The 17,410-nt window shown below is 52.4% G+C and overlaps 1 protein-coding gene across 1 annotated transcript in view; it reads right to left on the bottom strand.

Annotated features, from left to right (window-relative positions):
- Nucleotides 1-17,410, bottom strand: part of LOC134006941 (triple functional domain protein-like) — a 43,236-nt gene that overhangs the window by 14,115 nt on the left and 11,711 nt on the right. Inside the window, exons 3-12 of the mRNA XM_062446055.1 lie at nucleotides 10,347-10,421; nucleotides 8,815-8,929; nucleotides 6,491-6,683; nucleotides 4,348-4,452; nucleotides 3,551-3,747; nucleotides 3,167-3,380; nucleotides 2,451-2,573; nucleotides 1,229-1,420; nucleotides 315-446; nucleotides 3-161 (exon numbers count right to left, since the gene is read on the bottom strand). Coding sequence (XP_062302039.1) covers nucleotides 3-161; nucleotides 315-446; nucleotides 1,229-1,420; nucleotides 2,451-2,573; nucleotides 3,167-3,380; nucleotides 3,551-3,747; nucleotides 4,348-4,452; nucleotides 6,491-6,683; nucleotides 8,815-8,929; nucleotides 10,347-10,421 — 1,505 coding nt within the window. The remainder of the gene's footprint in view (nucleotides 1-2; nucleotides 162-314; nucleotides 447-1,228; nucleotides 1,421-2,450; nucleotides 2,574-3,166; nucleotides 3,381-3,550; nucleotides 3,748-4,347; nucleotides 4,453-6,490; nucleotides 6,684-8,814; nucleotides 8,930-10,346; nucleotides 10,422-17,410) is intronic.

The raw sequence follows: 17,410 nt of genomic DNA, 5'->3' as shown, positions 1-17,410 counted from the left end.
ATGTTCTCCAGCTGCCGCTGGTGGTGCAGCACCTCGTGGATGACGTCCAGCACGTGGTGGACCGCCTTGGAGTAGTTGGCCGAGGCCGTGAGCGAGTCGGCCCCGCCCGGGGTCAGGGGGCGCTGGAGCTTGTCCAGTAAGGCTTTGCCATCCTGGCTGACCTGGAAGGGGGCGGAGGGGGGGGGGGGGGTGGTTTGGTACTAGAACGCGCACGCAGGCACACACGTACACACACACACCCTCGGACACCCCAACACACACACACACTCGGACACCCCAACACACGCACACACAGGAGCAGAGCTCCGCATCACCTCGCCGTAGGCGGCCGTGATGTGTTCGTACAGGCCCTGGTGGTGGTGGATGGCGTCCTCGAGGTCCTGCAGCTCGGACGGAAGCTCCACCTCCCCGCACGCCTTGCACCACGAGTCCACGTTACTCATGTACTGGAGACCACACACACACACACGCGCGCACACACAATTTACTGGGGACATTCTCCTAGAAACCCCAAGGATTGGCTGGTGCTTTGTGCATGACATCTAGACTTACGGGAAAGTGCAGCTAGAAAAAGAGATCACGTACACGAAAGACAATGTTCAAGTGTTGAGCATGGGTTCACTCAGCAAACAGTTTGATCAATAGGGAAGTACACAGGGGGATTTGAACCTGCAACCTCTTGATCTACAGTAAAAAAGCTCGACCGCTGAGGTATACTCATTCCCCTGTAAATGTTCTGTGTGTATGTAGACTTTTGAGTGGGTGTGTATACGTACGTGTGTGGGTGTGTGTGTGTAGAGAACCAAGCATGTTGGGTTGTACTGATACCAAACAGGGAGTAGAAACATTCAAGGATTCATTCAAGTGGAAAAGTGAGAAACAGCAGAGCTTGACTCTATGGAAACACGGCTGGTTTTCTTCCACTCTCCAACATGAAAGACTGCACTGATGGGAGGAATATTCCATCTCGGAAAAAAGGCCATGTCCTTTATTTGGAATTCTACCCGCTCAGTCCCTCTACTGTGTAACTGGAAATCATCCCATAGTGGGTACATTAACATATTTCATATTTGCACATACTGAGAACCAACTGACAAATACGCATATGTATTTGCATCCCGTTCGAGTTCACGAGGAACTCTGATGCGCTGTCTCGCTTTGATGTTAAAACAAGTGTATGTGTGTGTGTGTGCGTGTGTGTATGCATGTGTGCGCGTCAGCCCCTAACCTGGTCGCATTTCTGGTGGAAGGTGGCCGACATCTCCAGCAGGGTGCTGCGCTCGTCCAGCGCGGCGGCGAAGGCCTTCCACTCCTGCTCCAGCTGCCCGGAGATCTGCTTGATCTGCTGCGAGGCGTAGTGACCAGACTCAAGAAGACGGTTCCCCACAGACATGATCCTGTTGATGTTCACGTACACGTTCTGGAGGAGGGGGAGGAGAGAGGGAGGAGAGAGGGAGGAGAGAGGGAGGAGGGAGGGAGGAGAGAGGGAGGAGGGAGGGAGGGAGGGGAGGGAGGGAGGGGAGGAGAGAGGGAGGGGAGGGAGGGAGGGAGGGGAGGAGGGAGGGAGGGAGGGAGGGAGGGAAGGAGGGGAGGAGGGAGGGAGGGAGGGAGGGAGGGAGGGAGGGGAGGGAGGGAGGGAGGGAGGGAGGGAGGGAGGGGAGGGAGGGGAGGGGAGGGGAGGGAGGGGAGGGGAGGGGAGGGGAGGGGAGGGGAGGAGGGAGGGAGGGGAGGGGAGGAGGGAGGGAGGGAGGGAGGGAGGGGAGGAGGGAGGGAGGGAGGGAGGGAGGGAGGGAGGGAGGGGAGGAGGGAGGGAGGGAGGGAGGGAGGGGAGGAGGGAGGGAGGGAGGGAGGGAGGGGAGGAGGGAGGGAGGGAGGGGAGGAAGGGAGGTTGAAAAGGCGGAGAGAGGGAGGTAAGGGGGTGAAGGAGGAGGGGAGGAGAGAGCCAGGGAACGGGAGGAGAGAGAGGGGGGGGGGGAGCAAGAGCAGGAGGGAGCGAGGGAAGACAGGCATGAAAGAAGGGGACGGAGAGGGAGCGGAGGAAGGGCGAGAGAGAGAGAGGGGGGGGTGACGAAAGAGCAAGACAGAGGCAGCATAAGAGTGAACGGAGAACGGAGAGAGAGAGAGGCAGAGGAAGGAGTGAGAGAGTCGAGTTGATTGTAGAGCTTATATAGCAGCAGCAGTTGTCCCCTATGACTGACAGCAGCACAGTAGATTCAGTCTTGTTTCCCCAACACGGCTCCGTCATGGTTACGTAAGGATTCACTATATGGATCGGGAACGGGATTACCTAACACCCTGTGCTATTAGCGCACACACGCAGAGATCGTTACAAATTACCCTTCAATCATGCAAGCACGTGGATCAAGTGCTACGGTCAAAAGTGTACTCAGTGCACGATCCCCAGGCAAACGACACACTGCACATGAGTGTGTGTGTGTGTGTGTCCTTACCATGCAGTTCATAGCAAAGTGGTTGTGTTGTGTCTGCAGCTCCATGGCGTGGGGGTGATTGTTCCCAATCTCCGTGTAGCCAGCCAGGAACAGGCCCTTATTGTGCATGATCCAGTCAAACATCTGTGGCAGAGGGGAGAGAACACACACACACACACTCGTTACAGACGTACTATGTCCCACCTCCTTGTTAAAAGTGTTGGCAAATATGTTTGCCCCTGTGTTTGTGTACAGTGTGTGTGTGTGTAGATAACATCTCTAGGGACCAGAGATGGAGATGGACTGCCTAACAGAAGAACACTCCGAGGCTCTTGAAGGATAACTCATGGGCATGGTGTCCTAGCAACAAGCTTACCGCAGTCCAAGACTGCAGCCTCCCAGAGTCTCTACCTATTCTACTGCAATCCATCACATTTATCCCTCTCTCTCTGTCTCTCCCTCTCTCTCTCTCTGTCTCTCCCTCTCTCTTTCTCTGTCTCTCCCTCTCTCTTTCTCTGTCTCTCCCTCTCTCTTTCTCTGTCTCTCTTTCTCTATCTCACTATATGTCTCACTCTGTGTCACTATATGTCTCACTCTGTGTCTCACTCTGTGTCTCTCTCTCTCTCTCTCTCTCTCTCTCTCTCTCTCTCTATGTACTGACTGACTTCCCATCAACGTTCATATCTGTCTCTCTGACGCACACACACAGACACTTACACACACAGACACACACGCACCTTCTCGGCGTCCTGTTCGAAGAGGCGTAGCTGGAAGCACTGGTCCAGCTGCAGCTTCCTGACGTGCCAGGCCTGGTGCAGGTGCTGCCGCGTGGCGTGCAGCTTGTCCAGCAGGGCGCTGACGCGAGGCACCAGGCCCTGCGTGTCGGCGTTGCACACGCCCCCGCCGTTCCGGTTGGAGTACGACTCGCTGCTCTGGATGCGCTGCAGGAGCCTGGAGGGGGGGGGGGGTGTTGGGTCGTCCATCATCACCCTCATCATCACCATGATCTTCATCATCGTCATCCTCATAAACATGTGTAGCATCTGTGTGTGTGGCATCTGTATGTGCGTGCATGTCTCGTATCTGTGTGTGTGTCTGTGTGTGTGTGTGTGTGTGCGTACCTCTGGCCCTCGGCGTCCAGCTCCTCGATGGGGGCCTTGATGACCTTCTTCTTGAGCGCGGCGTGCTCCTCGATCATCTTGCGGGCTCCGTCCAGGTCCTGGGGGAAGTCCTTCCTGGACACGGTCTCCTGCATCTCCTCCAGGCGGCCCAGCATGTGGCCCGCATGGCCCGAGAACTCCTCAAACGCCACCCGCACCTGGACCACGCCACACAACGCCATTTGGTTTAGCACACGCTTGGATTCAAAGGGGAGTACAAGTAGTGCATATAGACAGTACAAGGACCAATCAAGGAATGGTCTGTGTTTACTGGTTACAGCTAGTTCACCCAAAACTGAGGTCAAATTTGGAGAAAACTGTTTAAGAGGTCTTTTAACCTGACTATTTTGTCAGGTTAGTATATGTTTTATACTACATTATACATTAGCATATAGTGAGCGTAAATCTATTATTTATTATAGCAACATGAATAATATAAATCAACAAGAGGAATGTTAGGTCACATAGTGTTTGTTCTCCCATATGCCTGCAGGCATACAGAACAGAACAGAGACTGTGGTGGAGGGACCCAGGGCTGGAGCTGGGGCTGTAGGGCTGGGGCCAGGGCCTGGGGCTGTAGGGCTGGGGCCAGGGCCAGGGCCTGGGCCTGGGGCTGTAGGGCTGGGGCTGTAGGGCTGGGGTTGGGGCCAGGGCCTGGGGCTATAGGGCTGGGGCTCTAGGGCTGGGGCCGGGGTTGGGGCCAGGGCCTGGGGCTATAGGGCTGGGGCTCTAGGGCTGGGGCCGGGGTTGGTCCCTACCTCGATCCACTCTTCGTGGTTGTAGTCCAGGCTGCCTTCGAAGTCTGCTGTCAGCTGGGAGGGGTCTACCACCTTGGTAAGACCCTCCAGTGACACCATGGTCGTCTGTAGGGAGAGGAGGAGGGGGGGGGGGGGGGGGGGGGGAGAGAGGGGGGGGGGGTACAGGGGGAACGATTGAGGTGTGAAATAAAAAGTGAGGGAGAAAAAAAAAAAGTGATTGGTTTCGATCGCCGTGTTTGTGGTCTTGTTGCGTGTGCTGGTGGAGGGGCAGACAGGGAGCTCATTTAGAGAGACACGGAAAGGACCGGAACCTCACCTCACCTCACCCCTCCCCATCCCACCCTGTCACGGCTGGGACTGGATGTTCATCACCGGTCAACATCCCAGACTCTGGGATCTGATGGGCCGTGACAGCAAACTGTATGAGGTCTGGGAGAGATGCTTTTGAAGTCTCCTTTTGAAGTCTCTTCTCTAACTCTCTCTCTCTCTCTCTCTACCCTTCCTCCCTTCACTTTCTCTGGCAGACGTTCTTTCATCTTCCAATCTTGAGTTCACCTTCATTCCTGAACACCACTGTTCAAGTTCTTGTTCTGTGTCTCACATTCACACACTTTAGTGATAAGGTGGCACAGCAAGTCCTCAACAAGACCATTTTAACACCCACGGACACTTGTGCCTGGATCTCACACAGAGAATCCTTGTGCTTCCTTTAGCGCTCAGATATTAGCGCTCCATCCATTGTGCATTTCTGGTGGACGTGCAAAAACAAAAGCCGAGAGGTCTGTCAAAGTTGGCACCCCGACAGAGAGCGGTGGAAAATGTGGCGCCTCTCTCTCTCTCTTTCTTTCACCCTCCTCTCTCTCTCCATCTCTTTCTCTCGCTCCATCTCTCTCGACTCTCTCTGCTGCCCACAGTGTGCTTGCCTACGAACCAAACCCACACGCCCTGCTCAGAGATGGAGGAGGGGGGAGGGAGATTGTGTGGGCTTGATAACCGAAAGATCAGCTGTTGATGTTGCCGGGGGTTGAAATGTTGTCATTAAAAGCTGAGGAGAGCGTTAGACTGAGAAAAACATGCAACACTCGAAGAAGAGACCGGAAGGGAGGGCGACGGGGATAGAGGGCAAAACGTCCCAGGTTGGCCTTCTCCCACAGAAAGAAAGAAGAAGAAAAGGAAAACAGGAAGGAGCGAAGGAAGCAAAGAAAGACTTCAGATCAAGGTGCTTGTAATAACCGTTTATAGGAAACGAGGCCCTTAAAAAAAGCGTGTTTAACATTCACATGTTCAATAGGCTTACGAACATCTCTGTTATGTAACACTTTACAGGCACCTTGGTCGAAAATGTTTCCGAGAAATTCTTTCGTTGTCGCCTTCGTTCTTTTTGTCCCAGATCATAGATCAGCCTGACATTCTGCCTCATCAACAATCACCGCACTGCCCAGGCCCAAACACACACTCACTACTCTAGAGGTCAAAGGTGAAATCCAAACCATGGGACAAGGCCAAGGCCAAACAGTGATAGGAGCGAGCAAGCACACACGCACACACGCCCACACACACACGTCATTGGAATGGCTGAATATCAGTCATTCTAGAGAGCATGCACAGGGTCAAAGTCAACGACCTGCAATCAACAGAAGTCCCCATCAGTCCAAAACAACCCAGGGTCTCACACACACACACACACACAACCACACACAGCAGGTGGTGTTTAATGGTATTCTTCCCTGTGGCGACTGTCTTCCTGTCCCCCCGTCCAATCAATGCTGTGTCATGTGAGCGAAGTCAATACAACAGCTACTCTCTCCCTCTGTGCGTGGGTGGGTGTGTGTGTGGGTGTGTGCGGATGTGTGTGTGTGTTCGAGCGAGGGATTATCTGCCTATTGCAACACATCCCTTTGAGAAGCCCAAAGCTGGAGCCTGGCTAATGACCACACAGAGGGCCGGAAGCGATCGTTCACGCTGTCGTCAGTCACAGCGCTGTCGTCAAGGCTTTTCTCACAGCCCAGAAAACAGTAAATCACTGCAGTCTGGCTGGGTGACCTATATTACTACGGTCTAAGAGTGACTACTTCTACGCTTCATAAAACATATTTCTTATTTTAGTAAATAAAAAAAATAAAATATATATATCGTTTTTTACCTCAAACTCAAACTTGGAACTGCCAAAGTTTGTTCTCTGCTTCTGCCAGAAGTTGTCTGGTTTGATGATGAGTGCGACGTGGATGCAGCTGGGGAACGACTCCTGCAGGATCTTCAGAAGAGGCTTGATGCTGTCCCACTTGGAGCCCCGCATGTCCACGATGACGGTGAAGCCATGCTTGCACACCTCCTCACTGAGAGAGAGAGAGACAGACAGAGAGACAGAGAGAGAGACAGAGAGAGAGACAGAGAGACAGAGAGAGAGAGAGAGAGAGGTGGATGGAAGGAGGGAGAGCTCAGAGGCAATTTCCACCACAGTATAATCCAGGAAGAGGCCGGGAGGGAGGGAGAGAGCGTTGGAGAGAGAGATTTAGATAGAGAGTTAGAGAGAGAGTGACAGAGAGGGAGAGCGAGATATAGGGGCAGGGAGGAGTGGGAAAGGGAGCGAAAGAGGCGGAGGGAGAGAGAGACAAGAGAGAGATCAGGGAGGGGTGGGAGAGGGATGGTGGGAGTGAGAAGAGCAGGATGGGAGGGGGATAATCATAACAAACTGTGGTGTGAAGCGTTTTCTGCACCGTGAAAACAACCAATGGAACGCGCGCGCGCGCACACAGAATTGTTATGATGACTCCAACAAAATTCGCAGAACACAAAGCGCAGGTGAAGCCAAACACCTTCCACAGTCGTCCTTCCGCGTGGCACTAACTGTGCCATCAAAGGTGGTCAAGGAAATCCTCTCAAATGATGAATAGGATCTGTCCTTCTCGTTTCTACAAACGTCCTCCTTTTCATCCCCTGCAGAACCACACTCATCCCTGAAGGATCTCTGCACAACTCTCCATCCCTCTATCCTTCTCCTCCGTTTCTGTGATTACACCCATCGTTCTCTCCTAATCCCTGACTCGCGTGCCCCCCCCCCCTTCCCCCTCTCTCTCTCTGAAAAAATACTCTTTCTGCCTTTCTCTCGCTCTTTCTCTCTCTCTGAATCTTGTCTGTCTGTCTATATGTTCTGTTTGGGAGCAAGGTGCAGTATGCAGATGCTCAGCTCAACATAGAAAAGCACCTCTGGTCGCCCACAACACAAGGAGAGAACGAGAGAAACAGAGAGAGAGAGAGAACAAGAGAGAGAGAGAGACAGAGAACGAGAGAAACTGCATGCCAGATGCAACGCAAACAGAAACATTTGAGGCAAACAGATTCAGCCCAAACAAAGTCCAAAAGACAGTCCCCCGCCCCCCCGCAATACACCAACATCTCTCCTGTTCCAGCCAGGCTGAGATCTACAGTGCCACCTCCAGCAGAAGAGAGAGAGAGACCCCCAGGAGAGACCTACACATCCATCAACGGACAAGGAGACAACGCTATCAAACGACGACACGTCCGAACAAATCACGAGGAGAGTCGCGAGGAGACGGAGAGAGGCAGGCGGCGACGCCGTCCCCCGAGAGAGGACCAGGAGAGGAGAGGGAGGAGGGACAGAGAGAGGCGGCGGGAGAGAGAGGCATTTACCTCGGAGGCGAGCGATGCCCGGCGCAGAGCTACTCATCCGCTGCGATCGCAACAACAAACTCGGCTGCCTCTGCAACTGCGACACTTGTTTTGCTTTCACCCTCGCCCACACGCCCACGCACACATGCCCCCCCCCTGCGCATGCGCGATCTCCTTTATTAAATCCCCTACCCTCCCTCCCTCCCCCTCTCTCTCTTTATCCTTTTCCCCCCTGGCTACTCGTTCGCTCCCAATCCTGCTACATCGCTCGCTCTCTCTCTCTGCACTCCCCTTCCCCCGTCACTATCTTCCTCTATCCATCCCCAATCTGTAACCCTCGCTCTCTCTCTGGCTCTCTCTCTGGCTCTCTCTCTGGCTCTCTCTCTCCCTCCCCCCTCCCTCTCTCGTGTGACTGAGTGTGGAGGAAGGGCTTTGGCAGCAGAAAGCTGCGGCAGGTTTTCTGGCGGCCCACAATCTTTCTCTCTCCATTCCTCTCTCTCTCTCTCCATCCCTCTCTGTCTCTCTCTCTCCCTCCTACTCTACTTTGCAAACCTGTCCCTTTCCATGCTTCCCTTGCTCTCTCGCCCCCTACCCCTCGTTCGCCCATTCTCCCACGTGTCACGTCCTAGTATATCTCCTCCTTGCGTGCGTGCGTTCACATATTTCTTCTCATATTGGCCCTCCAGAATTGTATTTCCTTTGTCATTTGTTATGGCCACTGTTGACTGAATTACAGGAAAATGCCCCCCACCCCCCACCCCACACACACACACACAGTACAAATACACACACACACACAGTACAAATACACACACGCACGCAGTATAACATTCCCACCTGGGGATCCCAGCGAGGTATGCTATGAGTCGTCGGAGATCCTCCTGTCGTATCCTGTCATGGTTGCTACGTGACGGGAACGTTAACACTGGACCTCCTCTCCTGTCTCTGCCCCCTGTGGATGAGACACACACACACACACACACACAATGAGAAACGCAAATACATCATATCACCTGGATTTCACCTGCTGTGTAACTGGGAATGAAAGTGGGTAAATGGCTCCTCAACAGTCATATCAAACCAGCTTTATTACAGGGAACATAGACATCGTATGACATTTCGTGTTTTATACGTCTGTGTTTGAGGGCCCATACGCTACAGGGCCATGTATTATTGCTCCGCTCCCTCCCTCCCTCCCTCCCCTCCTCTTCTCTCCCTCTTGTCCATACCCCCTCTACCTTGTTTCAAAGCCAATTACTAGAGAGTACTATGGGATGCAGTTATGACAGACAGTAAGTCATCTCTATGGAGACGCTGCCCTTTCCCTCTCCCTGTGAGTCATTGTCCTGATCATTATGGTCCGTCGTTGACCTTGGAAGAAAATAGCTGGGGACAAAGAACTGAAGAGGATACGCCCTCACACACACACACACAAGCTTAGGTGCTACTTCATCTCTTATTTGCTATGGCTCTGAGACCTCTCTCCTTGTTAAATTTGAAAAGAAATAAACAAACACACATACACACACACACACAGGAGCTGACTTATGTTGTTCCAGCCTGTATAAATAATGGTAGTGTAACCCCAGTGTGCTGCGTGACCCTGCTCTGTGGAGTTTTGGTCGGGCAAGGTTCAGGCCAGCCCTAGGGACCTGAGGGAGAGGAAGCCGTCATTCCTTGGGTATTATGCAGTCCTGCTGATACTGGCTGCAGCTAGCTAGACTGACTCTGTGTGTGTGTGGGTGTGTCTGTCACTATGACATAGGTCATAAGTTAAGTGTCTTGGACTTTTGACTTCTGAGCTACAGAGATTTTACACGACCTGAGAGCAGCTTATTAAACCCACCCACAGAGACAGAGAGTGTGTGTATGTGTGTGTGTCTGGCTGAACGTCAGAGAGTGTGAAAGCCTATGGAGCTGAGTGTCATGCTGCATTAGCTGTGTCTGGTGAGTTCTGATCTGTGTGTGAAGCCAGAGACAATTAGACACGGACAACAGAGGGCAAGTTCACACACACACACACACACGTTTGTTTTACTATATTAGTGAGGACCTACCATTCACTCCCTTTCAAAATCGGGTTAACCCCTAGTCCTAACCTCAACCCTTAATTTGATTCTAACCCCTAACCCTTCTAACACTAATTCCAATGCCAAGCCCCCCCCCCCCCCCCCCCCAAAAAAAAAAAAAAAAAAAAAAAACTACAACCTGCTCTTGAAGTTGAGAAGACCAAGAAAATGTCATCACTAGCTACATTTTTTCCTTTGTTTACTTTACTTGTGGGGATGTCTGGTTCTGTAAAGAATTGTCAGACCTGGACACACACACACACTCAAGGATGCTCTCCCAAACACACACACAGCACCCACCTGATAGAAAGGCAACTTTCTCTTTTAGAATAGGCAACACCTCCATCGCTCTCATCTCTTCATTTCTGCGAAAACCTGCAAGAGAAAATCAAGAGTATTAGGACCAGGGGGCCAGAGCCTAGGTGAGGCCTACAGTATGAGGTATACTGTAGCAGCCAATCCCAGTTAAGGACGAGGATCCTGGGAAATGTAGTTCTTTCCACCGTGCACTGGTGACCCTCTTTCCTTAGAACACACCGTTCTCACACCGGGTACAGTACACATGCTCACGCGCTCACACACACAAACAGACTCTTGCTCTCCCTTTTTTCTCTCTCTCTCACTCACACACACACGCACCCTGAAGAAGCAGCGAGGCTGAGGTTTCAGGAAAAAATCTACCCTCTGACAAAGACCAGTTTTAGACTTAGAAAAGACGAAAGCTTGGTCAGACAAAGAGCCCTTGTGTGTGAGTGAGAGAGAGAGAGAGAGAGAGAGAGAGAGAGAGAGAGAGAGAGAGAGAGAGGAAGAGAGACAGAGACACAGACAGAGACACAGAGAGAGAGACAGAGAGAGAGACAGAGAGAGACAGAGAGAGAGAGAGAGACAGAGAGAGAGACAGAGAGACAGAGACAGAGAGACAGAGACAGAGAGAGACAGAGAGACAGAGAGAGACAGAGAGACAGAGAGAGACAGAGAGAGAGCGAGAGAGAGAGAGAGAGAGAGAGAGAGAGAGAGAGAGAGAGAGAGAGGAGAGAGAGAGAGAGAGAGAGAGACAGACAGACAGAGAGGTTAATTCGGGTGAATCAGGGATGCATCTCTATCCTCTCTGTGGGTCAGAACACCACACCAGGCTTCTGGGAAACCAAGAACAACCTTGTCCATGTGACTCAGAAAAGAAATGAATAGTTTTGAGGATGGAGGACGAGGTGGTTGGGGGGGGGGAGAGAGAGAGAAGTGAGGGAGAAGTGAAGATATGGGTGACTGATAGAGAAGGGTTGTTAATGTGTGAATGACTTTCTCCTTCAAATGACCCCAAGACACACAGCTACCCACAGTTGTCTGTCTTGTATACTTCACTATCCATCACCACACACACACACACACACACATCATCACGACTAAGCTATACAAACACACTAACATGCTACAGTACACACACAAATGTACTACACACAGTCACCTACACACACACACACACACGGTGGACAGAATGAGAGCACAGCAATTGTCTCAGTAGAGTGGTCCTCCAGTGGGTTTGGTTATGATGGAGATCCCCCCTCCACCCCTCCTACCACACAGCAGTGAAGTGACACGAAACACTCATCTGGAATAGATACACACACGCACGCAAACACTAGAGGGCTCCAGAGTACATGTCATTCCCTCCAGGCTGCTTCAACTGCACCATCTCTCTCTCTCTACCTCCTCCATCCATCTCTCTCTCAGTCTCTCTCTCTCTCCCCCCCCCCCCCTCTCTCTCTCTCTCTCTCTCTCTCTCTCTCTCTCTCTCTCTCTCTCTCTCTCTGTGTCTCTTTCTCTGTCTCTCTCAGCCTCTCTCTCAGTCTCTCTCTCTCCCCCCCCCTCTCTCTCTCTCTCTCTCTCCCTCTCTGTCTCTGTGTCTCTCTCTGTGTCTCTCTCTCTCTGTCTCTCTCAGCCTCTAGTCTCAGTCTCCCCCTCTCCCTCCCTCTCTCTCCCCTACATCCATTTCTCAATCTCTGCTCCTCCATCCCTCCCTCTCAGGGGTCTCATAATAGGCCCATTTCGTTTTTTTATGCCACACATAAATCCCCCCCCCCCCCCCCCCCCCTCTCTCCCAACACACTCATCAATCTGTGTACTTAGAGATATTCAGGACAACATGCCCATTAGAGGGAGAGAGAGATGGAGAGCGGAGGGGGAATATGACACGATGGATGAGAGCGAGAGAGGGAGATAAAGAGATAAGGAGAGAAGAGAGAAAGGAGATGGCAGTATGACAGCGCCTTTCAGCGGAGCTTTCGCACAAACGTCTTTTATTTGGATTCTTTATAGAAGTAATGACGCAACGGCTTCACAGTGGAAGGAGGAAGTGGTTTTAGCCCTGCTACGACAGTCCTAAATGGGGCAGAAGTTCACACATACATACACACATTCTCACAAGCAGACGCGCACACACACACACACACACACACACCTCGGCGGTGGCTAGTGCGCACGACCTGGCTCCCCTCACAACGGTGTTTATGGCAGTATGCTAAGAAGATGCTAATCTCTTAGCACCTCAGGAGAGGGAAAGAATCAGGCCTCCCTCTCTCTCTCTCTCTCTCTATTTATATATCTTTCTCCTCCTCTCATCTGTCTCCTGTCTCCCTCAGGGTGGATGAGTTGAGATTAGGGCTGCGCTCGTCTGCCAGCCAGCCCACCCCTGTCCCCTCTGTGTGTTGTTTAGGGGTGTTCATTAAACGGGGAGGCTGCTGAAAAGAGCCCCAAGTCAGATCACAGCAGAAGGGTCATGGACTTAACTCACTGACAGATGTGTGTGTGTGTGTGTGTGTGTGTGTAGAGTGTGTGTTGTTCCAGGAGTGTGCATTTTTGTTTTGTGATGTTTGATGAAGGGTCATGACAAAACTAATTGACAGGTGTGTGTGTGTGTGTGTGTGGGTGTGTGTGTGTGTGTAGTTTGTGTTGGTGCAGTGATGAGTTGAGTGTGTGATTTTGTTTAGTGATGTTTGATAAAGAGTGTCTTGGACGCATAGGATCTTATTTACGTCTCGGGATAATTAGGTGTTTATGTGTGTGTGTGTGTTTGTGTGTGTATGTATTTGCCTCAGTGAGAGCCTTGTAGTGCTGTGTGAATTCCCTACTGTAGCAGTTCAACTGGCACTGAATGAGACCTCAGAGCACCAACTGGCCCCTGGAGCACACACACACACAGTCTTCTGTCCATCCATCCAGCTTCAGCCTAGAGACTGACAAACACATGAGATACTCTCTCTCATAGGTTGACTCAAATACACACAAACATGAGGGGACAGATGATCCACACACACAAACACACACACACGCACGCACACACACACGACAGCCAGGCGACACCAACACTCTCACTCAGCAGATGTCTACGCTGAACTGGACATCTGATCCTTATTTTATAGCTGTGAGTCTCAGACCCCATCTCCCTTCCCTCCTTCCCTCATCCTCCCTCCCCTCATCCTCCCTCCCCTCATCCTCCCTGCCCTCATCCTCCCTGCCCTCATCCTCCCTGCCCTCATCCTCCCTCCCCTCATCCTCCCTCCCCTCATCCTCCCTGCCCTCATCCTCCCTGCCCTCATCCTCCCTGCCCTCACCCTCCCTGCCCTCATCCTCCCTCCCCTCATCCTCCCTCCCCTCATCCTCCCTCCCTCATGCTGCCTCCCTCCCTCCCTCTGTCCCTCCCTCTGTCCCTCTCTCTCTCCCTCCCTCCCTCCCTCCCTCCCTCTCATTCACAGTCCCCCTAACTCCTCAGCAACTCTCCTCTAGCGATAAAACCCACGCCTGGCTCCCAGCAGTCTGTGTGTGTGTGTGTGAGAGAGAGAGGGAGAGAGATAGAGAGAGTGTGTGTGTGTGTGCGCTCTAAGCATGACATCAGAGGGAGATGGAGACAGATGGGACAGCCAGAGAGCGTGACGACACACCAGAGCTCCATGTAAACAGTAATTACCTGCCGCCAATCACACAAATCCTTTGTCGTGCCGCCTGTGGGGGGTCATGTACTTAAGACTCGACGACCACCACTCAAACCCAACTCAACCCCTGACCCAGCCCGGCTGGGACATGGTAAGAATCCCTAACCTGAATCCGGACGGTAACTTGGCCATGGATTACGAACATTTGGGGACCGCAACCAAACTAGAACAAAGGACTTCACAGGGGAGCACTGTAACTATGGAAGCCTCCACACACACACACACACACACACTTCTCGTGTTGTGTTCTGGGACTGTAGAAAGTGGCACAGAAGCTTGCCACAGGACCAGCTATATATAGCCGAGCCGGGTCATAAAGAAGAGAAATAATACCAGACAAACTACAGTCGTACAGTACTAGGGCCAACACACACACACACAGAAGCACACACACACACACACACGTGGACTGCCTGACCGTAAATTCGGGCTGGGATAACAGAGAGTAAAAACCAAAACACACATTCTTTCCCCGTCTCATGTCTGTTGGTACATGACAGGACTCTATATGGAGTCGGGAGTAGATCATGGGACCAGCAACAACCAGGACTAACACACACACACACACACACGCACGCACACACACAGGCATGGCAGAAGAACTCGATAAAAGCGTAGGATATCATTTCCGGCGGGTCGCCATGCAGCGACGACATGGATAGACGCCCGAAAGAAAACAAGCGAGAAGAGGGGGGGGGGGGAGGAGGAGAGGAGATGCAGAGAAGAGGACCGGAGAAGGCGCAGGCGGAGGATGACGACGTCACCCTGACCACAGACACCGGGAGGCATGGAGGGGGGTGACCTCCGTCTCCCTCGTCATCCTTCAGCCTTCCACCTTCTCTCCCTCTCGTTCCTGCCCCCTCTCCCCCGTCTCCCGGTCCTGGAGGACAGAGGCCTTCCTGAGCTTTCCCGCCGTCGCGCCAACGTGGCGGACGACGCGCCGCCGTCCGATCGCGGCCTCACACCAGCCAGTCGGCGTTCAAGCCTACCTGTCAGCTGGACGAGGGCGGAGCCGGTCTGAGCGTAGCGCCACGCGTGATTGGTCACCAGCGATGTCATCCGCACGCACGAACCTTACTATTTGTCGTCTGTCCCTCGAACTGGCTGCTGAGAGTTGTAGTCCACAGCGACCATCAAAGCCCTCAGGGACACGACTACAAACACCACAGCCTAATCCCAGTTCTCGGCAGTTCATTCAATCCAAAACATCCCGAATATTTCTTCCTCGTCTCAAAGCCCCTGTGAGTAGCCGAGCTATACACGCTAAGCTAATTGCTGTTTACTGTATATGGAAGACAGGAAATGATTTGGTGTGATGCTACGCTACGCTAGGCTACCCTCACCACGCGTCTCGTAACCCTCCCACTGTGTGGTTTAGGGAAAAGGAGCAGGGCTTTACTCTGGTTGCTCTTAATCGCCAAGTCTTATCTTTCTCAGACCCCCCTCTGTGTGTGTGTGTGGGGGGGTGGGGTGGGGGTGAGAGGGTTACCCATCGAAAGGGATGAGTTGGGAGGGGGGGGGGGGTAGAGGGCTAATCCTGAAAGTGGTCAAGCGTATGGCAGCATACGCCTGAACACTCGTGAGAGTGTGTGTGTGTGTGAGTGGTGTAAGAGTGTGTGTGCGTGTGAGCGTGTGGGTATGTGTGTGTTTAGAGCTAGAGGGGGGAGGATTAGCAGCTTAAACAGGGTGGTGAGGATCCTCCAGCTGAAGGACTCCCAGACACACACACGCAGACCCCTCTTCCACCAGAGGCAGCTCGAGGGCTGGTCCCGAGCTGAAGCTGGGGGCCCAATCTCAAACCAGTTCCCAGACAAGAGAACCTGTTCCAGAGCCACCAACACCGAGTCCTAGCTACGTCTTCAGCGAGGTACTGGCGTGGCTCTCTAGCCAGGGGAAAAGCAGACCGGATATTGCAGGTTCGACCAACTGCAAACAAGCACTAACAACAGCACAGAACCAGAACTAGGTTTCTAGTTCCTATGATCCTATGGAGGCGACGCAACAGTGAGCCTAGTCCAGCCATGCCCGACCCCAACGCACTCACACACTCACTGAGAGAGGGGCACGTGACGTTCCTCTCCACCCCCCAATGTCTGTCTCCTGTCTATGGAGACTTCCATACCTCAGTGGCCCAGGTCAGGACAAGAGGCCCAGTAGGGCTACCGCCACCACCAGGATCACCTTACGCAGGCTGGACGTGTACGTGTGCGTGTGTGTGTGTGTGTGTGGTGTGGTGTGTGTGAGTGTCATTGTCGTGAACCCCTCACATCACTCATGTTGTGAGTGATGACAAATGGCCTCATGTTCATGGTCATTGTACGGACAAGGCTACAGTCAACGTCACTGTGTGTGCGTGTTTGTGTGTGCGTGCGTGTGTGAGTGTATCAAACACTCACATCAAGAGACTGCAGACTTCTGAAGGCTCTGACAGGTCAAGTGGGAGTTAGCACTAATACCAGAGAGCAATTTACTAAACAACACACACTTCACAGACTGCCACAAAGGGTGTTCACACGCAGAGTGTGTGTGTGTGTGTGTGTGTGTGTGTGTGTGTGTGTGTGTTTGTGTGAGATAGTCAGTCTGCAACAGTTGGCTGGAAACGGACAGATGGAGAAGGGAGGTATGGCAGCAGAGGGAGAAGGAGAGTTCCAAACATACCAACCCCTTGTACACACACACACACACACACACACACACACTTAACTGGGGTACAGTACATGGTTGCAGTGATGTGAAAACAACTGCTGTAGAGAGGCTGTATAGAGTAACTGGAGCCCCTTACTTTGTGTGTGCGTGTGTGTGTGTGTGTATGTGTGTGTGCAACCCACATTGGCCACATGTCTGGAGTTCTTTACTAGAAGATGTGGCAGAATGACCAGAATTCCCAAAGCTGCTTCCCGTTCTGCAGAGCAGGAATAGAGGCCAGTGGAAAACTCTTTCTGACCTGCATATCTACAGCAGTATATGGAGTGTGTGTGTGTGTGTGTGTGTGTGTGATGGATGCAGGTGTCACTTCCCCCTGACAGAGACAAAGATGCTGTCACCCCCAAGACGCCATCAGTACAACTCTACATCGTTTGTCACTCTCTCTCTCTTTATCTCTCTCTCTCTTTATCTCTCTCTCTCTTTATCTCTCTCTCTCATTCTGAAGGGCTGTCTGTTTCACTCTGTTGTGACTGTTTCGTTGTTAGAGACCCCCCCCCCCCCCCATCTCCCTTTTCCTAACCGGTCTTCTCTTTCTTTCTGTCTCCCCCTCTTCTATATCACTGTTGTTCCTCTCTTTCTGTCTCCCCCTCGCACTCCCCTCTCCTCCTTCCTCCCTCGCTCCCTCCCTCTGCCACTTTATCAACCAGCTTGTTGCTAGTAATTATTTACTAG

This window comes from Osmerus eperlanus, chromosome 20, assembly GCF_963692335.1.
Source record: "Osmerus eperlanus chromosome 20, fOsmEpe2.1, whole genome shotgun sequence".
NCBI classification, from domain to species: Eukaryota; Metazoa; Chordata; class Actinopteri; order Osmeriformes; family Osmeridae; genus Osmerus; species Osmerus eperlanus.
The sequence above is the reverse complement of the archived record's forward strand: the minus strand, read 5'-3'. Positions and strand labels throughout refer to the sequence as shown.